Source organism: Centroberyx affinis, unplaced genomic scaffold (genome assembly GCF_046629955.1).
Source record: "Centroberyx affinis isolate AG114_WGS23_722 - 3 ecotype Tasmania unplaced genomic scaffold, CSIRO-AGI_Caff_v1 ptg004668l_1, whole genome shotgun sequence".
NCBI classification, from domain to species: Eukaryota; Metazoa; Chordata; class Actinopteri; order Beryciformes; family Berycidae; genus Centroberyx; species Centroberyx affinis.
The window spans coordinates 58,595-80,018 of record NW_027282256.1 but is presented as its reverse complement, the minus strand read 5'-3'; the positions used below and the strand labels follow the sequence as shown (position 1 = coordinate 80,018).

Here is a 21,424-nt window from a genome sequence, read left to right as displayed (position 1 = left end):
TTGTGTATTCCAGCGGCATGGCATACAGTATGGCTGTAGCTTTAGATGCAGTATAATGAGTATCCAGTTGTGCATCAGTCCCAGTGTACCATGAGGTAGTTATGACCTATAAATTATAAGAGAGAGACATTTTTCTTGTGACGTATTCAGAGAATGTTTTTGCCCTGTGGCGGCTGGACTTGAGGAACTGAGTATGTGCATAATTTTTTTCTCAAATCAAGGATACTATTCCAGTTTTATAACAGTGAGAAAAGCAGAGGAATTACAAAGAATGTGAGAATTTGACTGTGCGTCAACTCTAAGAAGAAGTGACGCAGCGTGGGAAAGCTCCATATTTATAGACTTTTATGGACTGATCCACTCTGATTCATCATTAAACGTATCATCAGTGTATTTCACCATGAAAATATATGATTGCGAAATATGCAATTTAGTTTGGAAGCTACAGTTTTGGAAAGGTTCTTATATCTATAATAAAAAATAATATATATAATAAAATGCACAATGTGATACATTCTTATTACAAGATTTGGATGTTAGAGATTATAATGCCACATTTCTTGGCTCGTAGTGAAAGAGGAAAGAAAAAAACACAAAACCCATTTCAAATTTCCCACCAGTGTTTCTACCACATAAAATATTGTCTGTTTCTCTTTCTATCTTTATTATATTTAAATATTATGCTAATATGTCTAAGGCATTATTTCAGGTTTGTAGAACATTTCAATTTGTATTAGTCAAGGCAAGACAAATTTATTGATATTTAACAAGGTATGTGATAAAAAAAAAAAGTTCACAAAGTGCTCAACATTTGATTGACAATGATTGTTTTACTCTTTCTGTGAAGCACCTTGAGATTTTGTTGTATTTTAAAGTGTGCTATATAAATAAAATTCATTATTATTATTATTATTATTATTATTAACAAAGACACAAAAAGAAACTAACAATCACACCTTCTTTCCAACTGTCATTATTGATTATTATAAACAGGTAAAACTGCTTATTGAAAAGCTTGACATACAGCACAGAAAAAAAGACAATCTCAGTCACATCACCACACATCTCTTGTCTTTATTTATAGGACAATGACCGCTGTGCTGCGTTCACAAAGCAAACCGTTCACGTCCGTTCAACTTGAAGTTCATTTGTGGTTTATGCATTACATGTACGCTGCTTTTAACAAGCATGCACAGCTTTATTTCATCTCAGATATTTTTAGAAATCAGGCCTGAAAAGATGACATTAAAAGTTAAATCCGAGTACATGAGGCCCCTGATATTTTTAAAATGTTATCTTTAGCATGGAAGTACAATTGCGCACATGAAAGAGACAGTAGAGACCCCAGTAGAGACAGGGGACTGGGGTGAAGGGGGATTCCCCGAACTGACAAAGGAGAGGTGACAAATAGAAACAGAAGAAGAAGGGAAATGGAGCAGAAGAAACCAACAGAACCCCCCCACCCCACTCAGCCTGTGATGCTTAGAGCTTGAAATTCCCTCCTGTACTCCACTGTTTGGTTTGGAGCGCAAACAAAGGTTAAAGGCCAACTGTCCCACTGGGGAAAAAAATAGTTTTACTTACTTTGGACTATAATTGTTGCTGACATTTGGGATACATTCTGAACAGTGTGCATAGTTTTTAAAGGATGTTTTGTTGACCAGCACTCATATCAGACACAGTTTTATTGGCTTTAGTAATTATGTTTGGCCCAAACAACCATGAAATACACTGTCCTGATTTTTACCCCTTGTAAAAATCACACAATCAGGATTCAAGTTATGACTTGCTCAATGTCCCTGCAGATTTCCCTCCTATTACACACAATGTCAAGTTTATTGTCTATGGCAGTAATAATAATAACCTTTATTTGTATAGCACCTTTCATACACAACATGCAGCTCAAAGTGCTTTACATCAATAGAAGGCAGATAAAAGACAGATAAAAAGATAAAATTCATATAAAAGAACAAGCAAAATGTAGACACACAACAGTTTCATTCCTCTTCATATTGCTTATATTCTTGTTTGTAAACTCCTAGTTTATTATTCTTCATATTATGTTGCATTGTAAACCTCAGTGCCAGTGCAGTCACACAAAAGTAAAAGAAATCTGTAAGATATATAAGATATCTTCAAGTGCCTGAGAAACACTTTTGACACTGATTCATTAACAGAACTTAAGACACACAAACACACATTTGCACACACAAACAAAGCTCTGTGTTTGTGTTGTAATTGCTCCATCTCTTATATCACCATTACACAACTATACAATTTCATCATCATTTGTGTCATTCATTTCCTCTAATCACACCCATGACAAGCCGGTTTATTAAAAGGGTTTTATAAATAACCTGGACCTAGCTCAAGTTGCCTAAACAATATAAATAATATTAATAATGATTCTCTTTTGTCTCACATACAGTAGTCATTACAAAGTGCTAAAAGAAAGTGCTTGTTACAGACTGAAGCTCTGTTCCTTCACACCAGAGTCCCACCATCTTCATTTCTGAAGTATAGGTTTGGGAAAAATACCTCATCACTGTCATCATCATCATCATCGATTTCAGGATCTGGGACCTGGGAAGGGTTGAAATGAGGATTAGAAGACAGCAACGCCACCACACCTGGCTCAAACAATTGATTTTCCTATTCTTACTCCTTTTTAGGAGTCTCGGGGGGCTGGGGCCTATCCCAGCATGCATTGGGTGGAAGGCAGGGAAACGCTGGACAGGTCAACAGTGATTAGACAGACAAGCACACACACTCACTCCCATTCACACACAGGAAGGGAACCTACAGCGAACCCAGACCTTCTGGCTGGGAGCCGACAGCGTGAACCCGCCGCCGTGCTGCCGGCTCAAACATTTTTGGCAAGTGACTATTACTAATTGTTCTCACCCAACCATAGTATTAGAAGGGTGGAGTTTGGCACACGACAGGACAATTGAAACTATAGTGGATTAGATAATTACAGGGGAGTATTTGCAGGTCAATTTAGCGTGCTTGTCTGTGATTGACAGCTTACTTGGCACTGCCTGAATAGTTGAACCATACACATTAAAACCCAACACACCCATGAGCGTGAGGACACATACAGTTATACATGTACTGTTTGCCCAAGAATTTTTTCTTAGTGGGGAAAAGCTTCTCTTAAACTGTATTTAGAATAAATAAAACTAAGGGTGGTTTCGCACTATAATGGTCCTTTTAAAGTCCGAACCAGAGTTTGCTAGGTTGCTACACTGTATTGTTTCACATTGCCTAATACCAAGCGGACGTATTGGGTAGATATTTTGGCAGGAGGACCAAAAATCAAACTAGACTGGCAGTAAGAGGATGTTTTCACATTATAATGCTACACCTTGCCATTGAACGACCCAGTATTACTGGGGGTCTTTTCATTTGACGACGTAATGCTCTACGTCAGATGAAGGCTATTTCCGCTCTGGGGCAGCCGGTAGGTTTTACTCTAGCTAGTGAGTTTCCAAGGCTTAAAATATATATATGGAAGGGTCAAATGGCTTATATATACGTTTTCCATCCTAATTTTTTGTTTTCATAAAATATATGAAAACAAAGAACACATAGCGGCTCCCTACCGACTGTGGAGCAAAAAGAGAAAAGAATATTGTTAATGATGCCGCGGTCGCTACTGGCTTGGCAGTTACCAGCCAAGCTAGGGTCGTGAAATCTTTACTCCTTGCTGTCATTTGGCTAAAAACAACCCAAACAACCAGCCGTGAACCAACAAAACACACACCAGAAATGATCCGACTGGAATGATCAAGAGTGTCAAGTTTTGGCAGTTTTTGGTCTGCACCCGAGTCCACATGGTGTGTTCACATCTGTCAAAATTATCTGAGTTTAGCAGATAAAAGTTAAATCTGTACCAAACGATGTGGGTTTGAAAGCCACCCAAATCGCCTCATTGAAAAAATATATATACGTATATATTATTTGAGTCCAAGGTAACCCAGTACATCTATTGAATAGTAGGGGAAATGTTAATGTTTGCTTTGTTCCTTTTAGCACTTTGTATCTTTGTTTCTAAGGAAAGTAATATATACAAATAGAGTTTATTATTATCATTATTATTATTAGTCGCAGTAGCAGCAGTAGTAGTAGCAGTTACAGTAGCAGTAATAGTAGTAGTATCAGCAGTAGTAGAATATACCTGCTTGGCAGCCTTGGACTCAGTGTCTACAAAGGCCACGAAATGGATCAGAGTGTACATTCTGGAAGAACAAAGACAACGAAAATTAGATTAAAATGAGATTAAGCAATGGATTAACATCATGAATGTCAAATATTGTAGTGAAAAAACTGTACATTTGATCTTATCCATGTGATTACCTGTGGTACAGCATGGCCACAAACTGGACCACAACCAGTAAGGCATAGCCCAGGATGAACATGAAGCCGATGGGGTCGATGGTGATGTACTCTCCAGTGAATTCCAGGTCGAGGTCGACTTTGGGGAGGCGGATGGTTAAGTTGGCTTCGAAGAGTTGGAGGGTGAACGTTGCCACCAGCCACAGGGCGTTACAGATGAAGTAGACAAAAGTTATCTATACATGATGAGAAAGGATAAGATAAGATTAACTTCATGGGCTAAATCCTGGCCCATGTGGGGAAATTGTTCCAGTGCTTCATAGACTGCCAGCTTTGCCTTTTGAAGAAAATCCACCAACTAAATTGAGAGCTAACTCCAACCCACAATGCCCTGTTTGTGCTGAACTTCATATAATGTCTTTGTATTATAACCATTATTTAATTTGATTCATTTGATGACTTAAAAACACATTACGCATAAACAAATTCATCAAGGGTGTCACAATGAAGTCAAAAACGTATTTCCATTGTGTTGTAAAGATGGCAAGGTATATTGGGCTAACCACATTCAACATTGACGAGTCACTTAACACCAAACCCAAATCTGTGCAAAGCCTGACATCTAGTGGTAAAAGGCATGCTACTAAAATTGCCATCTCCTATTGGCTGCATCGTTGGTGCTGGGTGATGTCACCATCTGTTGTACCCTATAGAAGGAAATGAGGTGATTTGATTGGTCATGATTGAAGCCAGGCCTATCACACCTAGGTGCGCGCTTCAGGCAATGAAATGAACAAAAATCTGTCGCCATGCCCTGTGCATTCATGCGGTGCAAATTTTACTGCACCTTGTACAGTGTGCCAATGATTGCCATTGATTGCCCACCACTGACTGCAAAGCACAGTCTTTGAAGGCAAAAATAGGCTAAGTGATATTACACTTAAGTACATGTAATTCATTTCCTTCCTGTGGTTTGGGCCACACAGCTACCTTGTTTCTGAGTTCTCGGAGGTCATTGGTGATTTTCTTCTGTTTCTTTTTGTCCTCAGGAAGAGGTTCCAGGTACTTTGTCTGCAGTTCTCTCCAGAACTCCTCCTCATCCTGGGAAGAAATGCAGAAACTCATTAGACAAAGTTTCATATATTGTGTGTACATCATGTCTGCTGCTTATAAGTCATGGACAGGGAAGTAAAATAACTTTTTTGTATGCCAGCCATATTTGCTGGTGCTTCCAAACCACATTCATTGTTGCATTTCTATTTGTCAGGTAATTTGATACAGTGCAATGTCTGCAAATAACAATAAATAATAAATTGTATTATAGGTGTAATTCTTGTCCACTTTTGACAAGTATATATGGTGAGCCTCATTTTAAAGAAATTAAATAATAACAGTCTCCTTTGTTCAGATGTGATTCAAAGGCAGACAATTATGCTGAAGTGATAAAGGAAGAACTACACACCTTGTCAAGTGTTTCTTCTTGCAGGTACATGTCATCAGACATGCTCTGTAGTTGTGAGACCCAGCCTGGAAAGAGCATGGAGGTGGGATTGAAGAATATTAGACAACATGACATGGCATCTGAGAGTCTACTGGAATGTCAGTGTTTGGATGTTAATGTCTAGCCTTACATTGATTAGGACATATGAAAGGAGGTTCCTCTTGCCTGAAACAAAATCAGAAACCAAAGTCAGTAAAATACAGAGGGGATTATAATATCATACATCCATTTGTCCATCCATCCATCCACCCGTTCACCTGTTCAACCATCTCACACGTCAGGTTGACAGCTCAGGAAACACATTAAACTACTCCAGTGTTTCACCCTCAGAACATACCTCTGCTCCTCCACAGTGCACCCCACATCCTCCACAACTGTGTTTTGGGGTTGAGGTACAGGTTGTACCAACTCAGATATCAGGCTTTCCTGGCTGATGCTGACTTCTTCTCTACTGCCCTTCTGGCAGGGGTTTTTACAGCATCTGGCCAGCCATTCCAACGCACTTCTGGCTGCAAGGGTAAATTCAGTTTCAGTTCAGTCAACTCAAATCATAAAGTGAAAATATACAGTAGTTGCAAGCAGCTATGCACCAGTTTCCACTGCATGAGAGCAAAGAGCAGAAAACTACAAAAGAGGATTAGGGCCACACATGAAAAATTTATGTGAGATTAATCTCAGAATTCAGAGAAAAAGGTCGTAATTCTGAGAAAAAAGTCAGAAATCTGAGAATGGTCAGAATTCTGAATTTAAAGTCAGAATTCTCAGGATTCTGATTTTATTCTTACAATTCTGAGATTAATCTCAGAACTCAAATACATTTTTCACATGTGGCCCTAATCCTCTTCCAAAGAAAACGAACATCAAATGTAAACCTGGTAGACACACGTACGGATGAAGCTGCGTCAATCGATGCAAAAATAAGTCTTTTCTATTATCGTTGAAGACATCCTATAGCAGCAAAATTTTGTTTTTACTTGGCTCTAATTCCTTGCAATCGATGTCACACTTGGTGTGGCGTTACTAAGTCATAATGTTGATGCTTGTGCCAAGTTTGGTATTGATAGGCCATTCAGAGCCAAATTAACAATATATTAAATATTAATAGAACAGTTATGTGTTCTATGTGATCTGTTCTTTTCTATTCTACTTCAGGGTTCAAACTGGCTTCTACCTTTCTGGACTCTTGTTTGTGGAGGGGCTGCAGGCGTGGCAGCTCCAGCAGCAGGCATCGTCTCTCTGGTGCCCCAAGACACATTGTTCATGTTGACCATGGAGTAAATAGCCAATAGGAGATAGGCGCTTGGGATGCAGAGGATGTAGAGGAAACCGTAAAACACCAGGGAAAACTCCTGGGGATGCATTGTCGCGGTGATGAAGTAAAGGATTGCCATGGCAATGATGAAGATGCTGCTGGGAGTCAGGATGGTTTTGTCCTTCACCATGGAGCCTGATGGAGGATAAAAAATTAGGACAGATAAATTCAAAGGTTCAAAGCAGCCAGCACCTTAACCTTTAGACTACTGCCACCACCCAGTCCTATGATACACCCAAGAAGGCTACTGTATAATTATGTTTATGTTGTTGTTGTGGTTCAAAACTCAAAACATTGGAATGTTAATCACAGCCAACACCCAAATTTTGAAATGAACATTGGTTGACACATCAGTTCTTTGGCACCGCACCAGTGCTTATTTTTATTATACTAATAGTATAATAATACTAATCAAAATACACTTATTTGTATAAAGCATTTTTTAAAACAAAGTTTACAAAGTGATTCTCAGTCAAGACAAACAAAACTCCCAGAAACAAGGTTACACAAGAAAGAGGACAGGAGCATTTATCAATATTTTCATGTGTAAAACATTAAAAGATGTAAGAAAAATTAAAAAAAAGAAAAAGAAACACTTGCCAGCACTTAGTTTAAAAGGCTCAGGACTTCCTAATTTACAGCCAAAATGTTATTTTCTGTGGCTGATATTGAGTGGCTAGGCTTAAGGTCCACTTACCTATAATGGACATTCCCACTACCAACATGAAGAAGGCATAGCCGACGCTCATAACTGCTGCAATAAGGATCTGAGTGTCTGACTTGAGCTTGAAGCAGAGACCCAGGTAGATAGCAGGAGGTATTACAGCCAGGATCAGTGCGCCGCTGGGGTGAATGTTAAACATGAAGGTAAAACTACCTGAAAACAGACAGAAAGCACACACAGGGTCTGGTTTTACAGTAGATTAATTAACATAACTTACTGTAATTAACTCTTTCTGCCCTTTGAACAGGACCGTAATGGAATTTAGTATCCTGGCTTAATTATTTTTGCCTTTTTACAGTGTCATAAATTAATCAATCAGTGGGTAAAGGGCTTCAATTGTATTTTATTTTTGCATTCATTGAAATTATTTGTAAAAAATAAAACAATACTAACGTATATCCAGTGGATTGTGGATTACGTCACTGTGGGAGCAGCAATCCAGTATGCAAGATTTGTTTGTTTTTAAATTTCATTGTCTGATTGTGTCGTATCAAGCACCTGGTCAGGAGGCTGGATGTGCATACAGTAGGCTACATCCTTGCTAAATAATGCAAAACCATCAAGTTACACAAAGAGACAAAAAACAACCTAACCTGCAATCATGAGGCAGATGGTGGCGGGCCCCAATATGGATGAGGTCATGCCAAAGAGATGGTACAACATGTAGAGTTTGGAGATGGATCGGTTCCTCTTGGAAATCATGTTGGTGGAGCCCAGCAAATCCACAATGTTGGCCATGGTGGACGGTCCCCATCGACGACGCTGAATATGTGACAGAATGTGATATAATGTTATACAGATGTCACCACACAGACTTGGTATGTCTTTCACAGATTTTAGTTATATGTTTCTCGGAGGCAGAGCTGCTCTGGAGGCAGAAATAATCTTATTGGTTAAGTTAAACCTCAATGGAGCCAAAGAAACTGTTTTTCTTGGTACAGTAAGTAACGACTGAAGCCTAGAGAAAAAGACAAGGAGAAAGAGACAAATGATATGAAGCCTATTTCTCTTGCTCCTGACTGAAAAAATACAGTTTGGCCATATCAGGTTATCTACATTAGTAAGTTAGCCTAGCTGATCTTCCAAGTTCAAACTAGCCATACAGCCTATAGCTATCTAGGTAAGTTAGTTCAGTTTAGTTTAGTTAGTTAAGTAAGTTAGTCAGTAGCTAGCTGCTGACCTTCCAACATCATGAATAAAAAATAAGTCATTGCCATTGTTTAATTTATATTTTAACCAGAGTTCTTTCCTTGCCATTTGAGTTTTCCTGTTTGCTAATTTGCACTACAAAAAATTTTCTTTGGCTCCACCCATTGAGGTTTAACTCAACCAATGAGAGCATGTCTTTCGACAGTGCACTGTGTACAGTTCAGTTCTGTTCAGAAACCTGTACTGGTACAGCTCACAAACATACTTGGAACTGGCCCAAAGGTGCTGCAGGGACCTTTTTATATTTGTCATATGCAACCAATAAAAACTTCTGATACTTCTTCGGTTCTGATACTGTACCTCACTCATAGGCCCAGTATGAGTAGGGCACAGTATTTGTGGATTGGAAAAACTCCAGCTGAAAAAATATTTTGACCCAAGTCTAGCACTCACCTGGTTGTAGAATTCATTGAACTCCTCTGGGGCATTGGTGTAGGCATCAGACGCTGCATTGTACTCCACCCTCCAACCCTGCTTCAGCAGCAGAGTACACAGCCAGCGGTCCTCCCCTAGAGGGAGGTAGAGAGAGATTGTGTGTGTGACAGACAGGGAGAAAGTGAGAGGGATTATGTGCGTGAAAGACAGTGAGATCAAGTGAGAGACACTGAGTGATCTATCAATCTATCTATTTTGTAGAGTGACCTCTACCTTGGTCGTACTGGATGTAGTGTCTGGCCTCCAGGGACTTGGTGGAGTATCTCTTCATCACGTTGTTGTCCATGAGAGCTGCTGCCCTGAACAGGCTGAAGCAGCCCGGGCTACACAGCACACAGCCGAACACGTGCTCTGCTGTCTTTTGTAGCCAGTGGCCTATAGCATACTCAAACTTCTGGAACCAAACCATGGGACCTGACAAGGGAACAGAGAGATATTATAGCACAAACCTCTGCAAAACAAATTAACATTTAGATTGTTATACTGCAAATGTAGATATAAAGTAGACTTAAAGTTTTTGTTGTTGTTGAATTTTTCAGGTAGATGCTCTCAAGATCAAGGAAAACAGAATTGAATCGAATCAAATTGAATCGAATAGAATAGAATAGAATAGAACATTTTCCTCTCCCGGTGAGGTAAATCTTGCCACATACTGCCACAAAATATATTCTGCTACTGTTGTGATACTGTTGCAATAATTTTTTGTACTTCTTTAATATACTTGTACTGTATTTTTTTTTTGTTATAGTATACTGTGTGCCAACCTGAACCAGTAGGGTGTATCCTGCCACATGCGGCCCCAACAAGCGGGTACAGTTTCAGGCGATCGATCAGCAGCATCACAGCAGCCGGCTGGAAACCTGTGTCCCCGTCTAAGGCCAGGAGGTAGGTGTTGTGCTTCTCTTTCTGGAGGAACAGGGACAGGAATTTGCTGTTTTAGAATTACGCTATAGCCTGCTACTTTCCATAGAGAAATATAGAAGACATGCAATCTATACACACACAAGTTCATGCACACAAATGCCAATTTATATGTACTGTATATATAATCTATATAGTGTGCATGAAGGTTTGACCGATATGGGTTTATTCAGTGGTGATACTGATATTTTTGGATTGAAGATGCTGACTCATTTTGTGTCGATATTCAACATCAACATCTCTAAATTTGACTGTTTTCATGCCAACAAATTGCAAATACTCAGTGTTTCCCCCAGAATTTTATTCTGAGAAGGGTGGAAAGGCAACTAGTGTAGCATTGATCAATTACACAATAATATGTAATCAAACAGCTGTCCTGTAGCTGTTGTTGGTGGATGACACTGACTGGCTGATTTATTGGTCTAACCCTAGTGTGTATATACACTTTGCACTATACAGCATGTACATACACATATACAATGACGACAAAGTTGGTGTGCTTGTGTGCATGTATGCCTGTGTGTGTGTGTGTGTTTATATGTGTCTGTGTGTTTTCTGTCATCTCACCTCTATCTTTGTCTTCAGCTCAGCCTCCTCCTCCCCGTTCACCCAGTTTATGTAATATTTAGTCATGAGTCTCCAGCCCAGAAGATAGTACAAGTACATGACCTGGAAAATAACAAATAATGTTTTGCAAAGACATATTGACACAGATACCTCTACAGATACCTCTACCCATACAACCAATGTTTACATCAAATCTGACAATTGTGACAATTGTGTTAAAAAAAAAAAGTCCAACATCTTTTTGATAGAAATTCATACACACAAAAGTAACTAAACCCTAGACCAAAGTTTTTGTATTTGCTGCTGCCTAATGGTTAAAAGTGTGCTATTGCAATTGCCATCTGCTGTCGGCTGATCTCTCTCACTGGCACCAACGATCAGCCAATAGCAGATAGCAATTGCAATTAGATGGCAGCAAACCCACAAAAGTGGTATAGGGATTAATTTATCTTTAAGCAAGCCATACTAGCGTGAAATAAACAGGATTATTGTGGTAACATAATAATTTTGGAGAAAAATTAGGACTTTTGTTGAGAAAACGATCAAGTCTATTCTTACAAAATTATCTCTGGCAGAAAAGTAAAGCCAGTTATGTGTTACTGTTAAAGTTTGCTTACAAAATATGTATGGTTTTGATGAGAGAATCATCTTTTTTTTTTACTTTAACTAACTATTCAAAACTGGATGCATACAATTTTGTAATGAAACCCATCACATGATTTGCCCACCTGGGACCACCTCTTCTTGTGGCGGATGAGTTGCTTGTCCTTGAAGTGAACCACCAGCTTGTTCCCGTGAGGCATGGTGACCTCCAGGCGACCTCCATACGGCGTCCTCAGGATATTCTGGTCAGGGATCTGCTGCTGCATTCTGAAGAGGCTCCTATCATTCCCCATGAAGATACTGATGCAGAGGACGACAGAGTAGTTCAGAGTTTAAAGTGGCAATCTGCGAGATCCTAATATTTCTGTTTTTGGTGAAATCTTTGGTGTGAAGTTGTCATTGCTGTGGTGTTTCTGCACTGCACTTCCCAGAGATCACCTGTCAATCAAACATTGCGGCCAGTATTGCAGCGTCGTTTTCCATGGATTTTCTGGTGCTGAAGTTTGAGTTCTATTTTTGTTGTTGTGTGTGTGCCAAAATTTGCATTCCCTAAAACATGTTTCCCTGGCAGTGTGCCGTTTTGTCCTTGGTGTGTGTTTAGTTTATTTATTTGACAATTCACTTTAAAAGGACAATTCCATGGTTGCAACACCAGTGTACATGCACAATTAAAAGAACATCAAGGATAACACAAAAAAGTCACAGGACTTATTTCCATTGTGGTCCTTGTTGTAGTTAGTGTTGTTATTTTGCCACTGCACAATGAAGTTATTGTGGGCGGAATGCAATTACTGAATGACAGGAGATTAATATATAGCCTGACAACTTCCTTATATAATCATTGGATGCTTGTGGTTTGAGATACGACCAGATACAAGCGTGATCTCCGTTCATTACAAGGCAACTAGGTAGGTTACTTTTGGTAGACTACATTCATTGTAATACCATTCATGTTTTTGGCTTTACCATTTAAAAAGACAGCAATTGGAAAGCAATCCGCAAAAATGTTAATTGTTTTGTTATTTCCTTCCCTGTTGTGCAATAGTAGTGAAGACTATGCCAGGGGAAACAAATTTTGGCACAACACCAGCCCTTACTTTGGGCCGCCCTGCTGTGGCTCCTCAATGATCTAACAGTGACACATAGGCCTTCTATGTGAGGTACTAGGAGACCTACTTTATTTTTTATGTAAAACAGTTCAATGCACTATAAATGTATACCATGTCTAAGCATGGATTTTACCTGTAAACTTCTCTGATGGTTTCCACAAGGGTCTCTGCGTATTCGTTAACGTGGCGTCCCAGACTCCCCGGAACATCTTTGAACGCATCGTCAAAGAAGATATGGGTCTCGAAGATCACATCAGTGTCCTCTGGATCCTTCTTTGGTCTGTATTTGTCCAGCCTGGAGAGTTGAGAGAATCACACAGAGGTACTTTGATATTTTGCTAAAATCTCCCTAGACTGATTTTTCTGTTGTTTAATTTTCTGAGCTCTCAAGATCTAGGAAGATGCAACACTGGGACGCTGAACTGCATTATCCAAAATGGTTGAAAGAAAATTCTGGACAGTCATGCACCTATATTAAGGATTTTTATTTTTTTTTCACTATGGGCAGCAGTCCTTGAACTGGAAAGCATTGGTTCAATCGCCTGTGATAGCAAACATACGGAAGTGTCCTTGAACAAGAAACTTGCTCCCTCTAGGGGCGCTGTTGTATAGCTGACCGAGTGCTCTCAACTGCCTGTGGTGAGACGCAATTTCCCTTTGGGGATCAATAGAGAATTACAAAAAATAAATCCAACTGCTCAATATAGGAATGGGAAAATGACTGTCCATAAAATTTTCTTGTGACCTAGGGGTCTGTGTAACTCACCGGAACACCGAAAATATTATCTGCATCATCTCGGTGTAGGTCTCATGCCACATGGTCGCACATAGATACACTGTCAGTGGGTCTAACGACTTGACACTTGAAATGACAAGATTTGCAAGTTTAAGAAATTGATTTACATTTAGACAATTGACAATCAAAGTCAAAAAATCATTCAAAAAAGAAATTCACTGTTTAAAACAAAAAAAGATTTTTTTATTTTTTCAGCCTCATGAGGACGCCACCTATCTCAGTTTCATATACAATTTTACAATATGCATTCCAATTTTCTTCTTTTCTCCAGTTTGTGTTAACCAGCCTTTCAATTTGCATAGCACAAAGGACGGAGTGTTCTCCTCATTTACCATTAGTGGCTGGTCCCGGCCTTCCGACAATTTGTTTTTATGTATAAAAAATACTTTACAAGTTTAGAAATGCAAAACCGTTCCGCAACAGTTGATACCTCATTTACTGTAATTTCTAACTACAAAAAGGAATGCAATTTGTAATTTCAGGTGAACTTTAACCCTAAACCCAAGTCTTACCCCTAAACTAGCCCCTTTGTAGGTTTTTACTGATCCTCTATCCTTGTGAGGACATAAATAAAGAAATACAATAATCCACACATACACACATCACACCCACACTTACTACTTCTTCCTGTCGGACATCTGAATATCAAAACGTGTGTTGAGGAGTAAGGACTGCTCTATGAAGGCCCCCTCATACATCCTCCTGATGAACAGATCTTGGGTTCTCTGAATGCGCTGCAGCTTGAGGAACCAGAGGTGGAGAGTGGCCAGCAGAAGACCCAGCCACCAGGCCACTGCTAAACCTGTGGCAAGATTAACGGGAAACATTAAAGGAAAATTTCCACCCTTGGATACTCTTACACTGTTATATACAGTATCATAAATCTGTGATGTTCGGTGCATTCAAGGAGTTATTTTGTGAAGTGTTGTAGTTGACTTTTTTTGTTGTACCCACTTTTCCTCAACCTGCCTTGTCTACTTGTCTATTTCAGTTAGTGATTTCCTACATTTCCCAGAATGGCTTAGGTTTTGTACACAGTATTGTTGCTGACAGGTATGTGACGTGGTGGCCGACAAAACCTTTGTAGAACCCTCACACTGTCTCTTTCTTGCAATTAAAGCATTTATTTTGGAGAAAAATTTTATGTTTCAGTCTCGTGACCCTCCTCTGAAAACATACAACTTTTTGGTTTGCAGCGTTTCTCAGGTATACATGAGGACGTTATGCCTGTGGTGTCTTATTGTAGTGTATTACATTGTACCACATTTTATTGTAAGTTTTAACAGGCTCTAGAATCGTACCTGTTAATAGACCTATGTCAGTTATCTGGGACAGATCACGGCTGCAGAGAGTGTGTGTCACATCCAAAACAAGATGCGGGAACGTGCTGCCCTCCAGGGTTTGGTTTCTGCCATACACAGCTACAGTGCAGTAGTCTGTGAAGGTGCTGTTGTGAGTCACATTCAGGTTTGTCCTGTAGTCCTGATAATAAATAAAAACCGGGGCGATCAACACAGCCATAATGGCCAGAGAGGCGAAGTACAAAGGAAGGATGAAACTACGTCTCAGGGCGTGCATCTTGCAGGCCGCCACCGCAAACCAGTGGCACAGTGCTGAGGAGATCAGCTGGACCCCAATGAGGATTGCTATTGTCCTCGTCTCGCGGAGTGGGATGGTGGTCAGTATGGTCCAGTCCCTCTTGGACAGAGGGACGTAGGCTCCGAGCACACAACCCGTCACCAGGATCCTGACCAGGCTGGAGAGGATGTGAAGCATGTTCCGGCACCGTCTGATGTCTTTAGACAGAACACTCAGGAAGTTTGAGTTGCTGTTGTCTGTAAACAATCTGATGTAGTTCTCCCACCAGTTGAAAGAGGTCAGGAACGACCCAGCGACAGCCAGGCCAGCCCAAATTGCCATCTCATTCCTGTTTTCGTCCAGCAGGTAGAAGACGAGGAACAGACTGTAGCCCAGCAAGATGAGGACCACGGCAAATATAGATGGCAGGAGGAACTGATTCCTCTCTCTGGCAATACATTGGGCTGCAATCTGTAAGACCGCAGAGAGGACAGCTACACTGTTGAGTATCGTCACATTGCTCACAATGTCCAAGTGTGGCATAGCCACTATGGTGAGAACCGCTGAACCCAGGGACACCAGGAACTCGATCAACAGAACCTGGGTGACACAAGAAGATAGAAGAAATGTGACAAAGTAGTGAAAAAAACATGGATGATTTCCAGTCAGGGACCAAGACAAGGCACAGATATTAAGTTATTAAAATGTTTCCATTAGTGCCATAAGTTTTTCTGTAAGTTTTTTCTGTCAGATTTTCTCAGTCTAAGCATGCACTTCAAAGAACAAAAAGAAACCGTATTGCAATGATTCCCTACTTCTATCAGAGCATAATTTTAAGTTGGCATGAAGCTGGAGGTGCAATAACAAAGAAGCCAGTACATAGCAGATCTAAATGTAGGAAAAATACTTTAACCACAGTACTTAAATGGATAGAGTGGTCCTTCCATTGTCTGTCATGGTAATTAGGCTAGTACAGCATAAAATGATGACTATGGAATTTTAAGGGTTAGTTGCTATGGTGGCAACACCAGTCTGGGCATTAAGGTCGTAAAGTGTTTCACACTTGCTTGAGAACTGCAGATGTATCTGTTGCATGAGTGTTTAGCAAACTGTCAAAACTCAACTGAAAGCTGGTGTTTGCGATGAGGTTAATGTAGCATTATCATTATAATTGTGCTTCTCTCTCTAGCTCTTCTCGTCAAAGTCAGCATATTAGCAAACCTAGCTGGTAAGCTAGGTAAACTTAATATAGCCCCTTAAATGCTATAAACTAATGTAGCTTATCTTAGCTCTTCTTTAGTGGAGAAAGGGACATTGGCAGAAACAGATTAGCTATAAACAAGTATAAGTATTCTACTCACTGTGCACAGATGTCAAAATGTTTGACCTACTTAAAAAGACAGAAGCAACTGGTAAAAGAGCACCACCTAGTGGTGGCTTGCCGTAAGTTGGTTTATACTGAAGCTAGCCCAATGGTACACATAAAAATGGCTGCTGCTCCGACCATTCAGAAACGTTGATTTGAATGGGAAAGTCTGTTATATCCATTCAAGTTCTGTGACTTTAACGCACTGCGTCAATTCTGATATAATCTGTGTTGAAGATCTGTTCAACAAGAACAAACCAGAACTTCAGAATGAAAGAATTTAAGTAGCCTAGATAACTGAGTCATTTAGCCTACTATCATGAATACAATCACATGGCTTCACATTTGCATTTCTGTCGTGTCATGTTGGATTGCTGTAAAATTTTGGTCAGTTCAGTTTTTACTGCTAGCCTTAATTATTTATTATGATAAGCCACTTGGGTCACTGACTCACAGTTGGCCAGACTGAAATAATTGACTTGGGAATTTACAGCACTGTTTTAGCTTGTCACACACTAGAAATTTACTGGTTAATAAAATTTACGCACTACTAGTTAACGCACTTACACAAAAGTTTCTTTAAAAATGGCAGTATTTTCAGTATAACATTATGTTTAGTTTATTATACCATTATCAGAAAAACAAACAAATGAGTTCATAAGAAAAGCAAACACACTGTGAATAACAAAGGACCAACCAGTATGTTTTAAAACTAGAAATGCCAAGGTCAATTGGCCTTGGTCAATCAAGCCAAAATCTCAGTTTTCAAAATGTATCTCCATTACTTTTACTAGATCTTATTTCTATCCAAACCAGCATTGTAACATTTTCAAAATCATGCAAGGAAATAATATATTTCCCCCCCTTAATTGATGGCTTGTTGGTCTTCTCTTAGAATGTAAATTCATTGGCCTCTGTTAACCTTTATTGATCAATGGAAGAAATTTACTAGGTGTACATGCTCTGTTTTAGCAGCAGTTCAGCTTCACTTTCATAAGGTTACACCAGTTCACACCTGGAAGCTGTCCAGTACAACCACAGTTTTCTTCTTTTGGCCACTGAAGCTCCTCTGGAGGAATCGGGGGCTAGACTAACTTTTAGCCATTTCTCACAGTGAAGTGATATTGAACTTTTCTAAGCTTTATTTACCAGTCGACAGGTTGCAGAGGCTGTATGGTATTTTTTCAGTAATGCACTGATTGACACTCAAGATTTATTCAAAACTGGGAGCTGCCTAGCACAGCCACACTGTTGCTGACTGAGCAGCTTTACTGGAGCAATTTGTCATACAAAACCAGCACACTCACAACAACAAATGTTTTTTTTTTTTACCCCAAGGCATTAGTCAGAGAGGAGGGAACGTTACTCTTGAAATGTTGTCAGACTTGTCCTTACCACAGCTGCAGTTACTTTGGCTGGCAGCTTTGAGGTTTTGAAGTTTGCCTTCCAGATGCTCTTGAGAAGGAGCAGGACGCTGGAAGAGATGAGAGCGCAGCCAACACAGAGCAAGGCGACGGGTTTCTGCTCAGCTGGGATGGTCAAAGCGGCCTTATTGGACAGAGTGATCAGCAGGAGGAAAGAGACCTGCAGCAGAGAGCAGAGAGTCGAGGCAAGACAGATTAAAGTATGAAGTGCTTTGTCACAAAGTGTTTTACAGAGCAAGAAAGGAGAAAAACAGTTTAAATACAGATAAAAAGAAGAGACAACAAACTACAAACGTATCACAAATGTGGTTGCTAGGGTGTAGTAGGTGGTTGCTATAATGGAATGGAACTATAAATAAAGATTCTTATTCTTATTCCCTAACACTGGCAGCAAGCATCTTCCAAAACTTGCTCCTGTAATAGATCCAGAGATGAAAAGAATATTTTTTAGTGGGAGTGCTACTCCGGTTACTGTTTTTTTTTCTTTTTTTCTTTTTTTTGGGGGGGGGGTTATTTCTCAAGTTATAGTAAAACAGTAGTTTAATAAAATAATAATAATGATAATAAATTAAGAAAATGTAGAGAATATAAAATGTTTCGTGTATTGAATGTATATAAGATTCAAATGCATCAGTGGAAACCTGTTCCCTCTTAATGTTTTTAAACATATCTGCTAGCACTGTGCTGTGAAAATCAAAGTGTGTTCAATGTGTGCAATTAAAACTTACTGTAAAGGATCAAAATATTTTTTAATCTGAATTTCAGTAAAAAAAAAAAATGTTTTAAGTCAAAGGAGATTCCCTGGAAGTGAGTGAATGTTGGCAACAAAGCATTAAGTTTATCCCTGAATGTTTTACAGCATGTCAGTGTCTCAGTGCCTGTGAGTCCACTGAGCAAAAATTACAGCAGTAATTGAAAAATTGTTTTCATGCACATATAGATTTAAATATGGCAAACCTTGCTGGAAACCGCCAACCCGAACACCAGCAGGGCGAGCGCACAGAGAGAGAAGAACTTGAGCAGTTTGACCAATTTCCAAGGAGTCTGTTCATCTTGGATGACCGGGACGTCTCGGCACGAGTCCCACGGCCTCCTGGGGAAAAATAACAAACTGTCAAAATAATGGAATGAATAGACAAAGTAACATATCTAGCAATATATTGCCTAATTAGAAAACTTCATTTTTTCAGCTGATAAATTTAAGAGGGGGGAATGATTATTTGCTGTAGCTTCCCATACTACCCAGGACAACTTTAAAATTACTTTTCTCCTAATAAATCACAGCAGTTTAGAATTAAGTGTTAATTATCCTAAAATATTAGTAGAAACTGATTATCAAAATTGAAGGGTTTCATTCTAAAACAATACATACTGTATATATTTTTAAAACTGCTGTTACCTGAAATTCATCAATCAACATTTCAATAGGTAATTCTATCTATTGTCCCTCTTTTTCCCCCTTTTCCCAACAATTCCCCATCCAGAGGCTTTTTGCCTCTTGTCAGGTTATTGTAATTACATTACAATTTGTTACATTACAATTGATTTGTCTGATTAAATACAGGTCCAATTAAAATTACAATTAAAAAACAAGCTTGTAAGTGAAGGTCTTATGACTTGTATCCTTAGTCCAAACAGTGGATAATAAATAATAATGAATAATGCTTAAATAAATTAACTGCAGTTGATGAAAGAAATTAAATGACTATCAGTGCAAAAACATAATCAATGTATCAATCAAAATTGGGCATAAATAACTGACAATGGTTGATTAATATTTCATTTTTCCCTTATTATTTATTGTTAAATAAATTAACTGCTTGTGGTAACATAAAATATAATATGTGGTAATAACAATAAAATATACGGTAACACTTTATAATAACCATCATTAATAAATGGTAAACTGATAGTTAATTAAACTTTAGTTAATAGTTATTTTACTGTTAACAAACAATGAAACGATCATTAATAATGTTTACTAATTATTAGTAATGCCATAATTTATGTTATTTTATCATTCGTTTGTATAATTTAAAATCATTTGTTTATAAATTATATATTGTATCATAGCTGATAAGAGACGGTAAAAAGGGTAAAAAGCTATGATACAATATATAATTTATAAACAAATGATTTTATATTACACAAACGAATGATGAAATAACATAAATTATAGCATTACTAATAATTAGTAACCATTATTAATGATCATTTCATTGTTTGTTAACAGTAAAATAACTATTAACTAAAGTTTAATTAACTATCAATTTACCATTTATTAATGATGGTTATTATAAAGTGTTACCAAATATACTTCTATTGGTAATAGCAGTTGTATAAATATAGAAATATAATATTTTCAATAAAAAAGCACAGACTCACTTTGGCATGTGTCTCTCGTCCCCCATGATTGTGGCAAACCGTGTGCTAAAACTGCCTTTATATTGTTAAGTTAACAGAAGATGTGTTTGAGCTCCATCCAGATGCCATCGTCAGGACAGCTGAACCTGACGCACATCCACAGCCACACCCATTAATATATGAGACAACACCCAAACATCTGCAAGTGCTGCTACAGGTGAGGAGCAGGAACAAGCTGAAGGGAAATTCTGCTGTGCTATGTGACCCTACCTTCCTAGTTATTTCTGGGCTGAACTACCTGGTTCTCTCTCTCATGCAATGTCATTACCTGTCTATTTATCGGAGCACCCATGCAGCACAACCTCGTTAAAACCATAGTAAAACCACCTGTGTTAATTTTACTCTGAGAGGATAAAAATCAATACTTTGCCAATATTTCTAGAGGTCCACACCCAACAGAGTTAATTTAGCACTTTTAGATAGATATTTAGTTTTGAACTCCAATCAACACTTCATGTCAACTCCAAAAACTTTTCACTTTTTCAACACTGGAGAATTTGCTGTGACTTAACAGTGTTTGTGCAGGACAGCCTGCTGTCGGCCTGCTGTCACACAGACATACGTGCTGTGTTTGTGCACCGAATTCCATTTCCTTTGAACTATATATACTATAATTACAGGAAAAAATTATCTTGTATTGAAAACAACATAATTCATCTGAGAAATCGACACCCACCAAACACCAGGTAAAATAACCCACAGTATGATATATTAATGTAATATATACACATTTAATTTGATGTTTTATGATGTAAAATGGCTTTTTAGTCAAGTTTAGATGTATGTATGTGAGGGTTTCTTTCGGAAAAGAATGAATGTAAAGCTATTTCTAACAAAAAACCCCAAAAACAAACACTTTCTATACCAATCAGGCATTCCTGACAAAGGTCTCTTCAAACAAAGGTCCCTAAAATGTCTAAAAACTTAAACAATTTTCCAATATCTAATTTTGGAAGTAAACCTTTCATCTGTAGAGTGAGACATACAGTCTCCTCTGTGTCGTATATCTTCACTGTCGCTTTCCACTGTGTATGAGGTCACGTTTTTGCTTGTTTAGATTGTTATATTTGCTAGCATGCTTGTAAAGGTAGCTGGTTTGAACGGGAGAATATTGCAG

At 38.7% G+C, this 21,424-nt stretch overlaps 1 protein-coding gene across 1 annotated transcript; it reads right to left on the bottom strand.

Moving 5' to 3' along the window:
- Window positions 1-2,484: 2,484 nt before the first annotated feature.
- Window positions 2,485-20,294, bottom strand: LOC139665696 (chitin synthase chs-1-like). The gene is made up of 21 exons (XM_071544785.1): window positions 20,269-20,294; window positions 18,841-18,976; window positions 17,855-18,043; window positions 14,817-15,693; window positions 14,137-14,317; window positions 13,486-13,581; window positions 12,853-13,014; window positions 11,736-11,910; window positions 11,008-11,109; window positions 10,284-10,425; window positions 9,733-9,933; window positions 9,478-9,593; window positions 8,469-8,637; window positions 7,849-8,028; window positions 7,011-7,286; window positions 5,801-5,865; window positions 5,329-5,439; window positions 4,360-4,574; window positions 4,181-4,241; window positions 3,606-3,608; window positions 2,485-2,583 (listed from the first exon to the last, which is right to left on the bottom strand). Exons 1-21 carry the CDS (start codon window positions 20,292-20,294, stop codon window positions 2,485-2,487), a joined length of 3,582 nt encoding a protein of 1,193 aa, XP_071400886.1.
- Window positions 20,295-21,424: the final 1,130 nt, after the last annotated feature.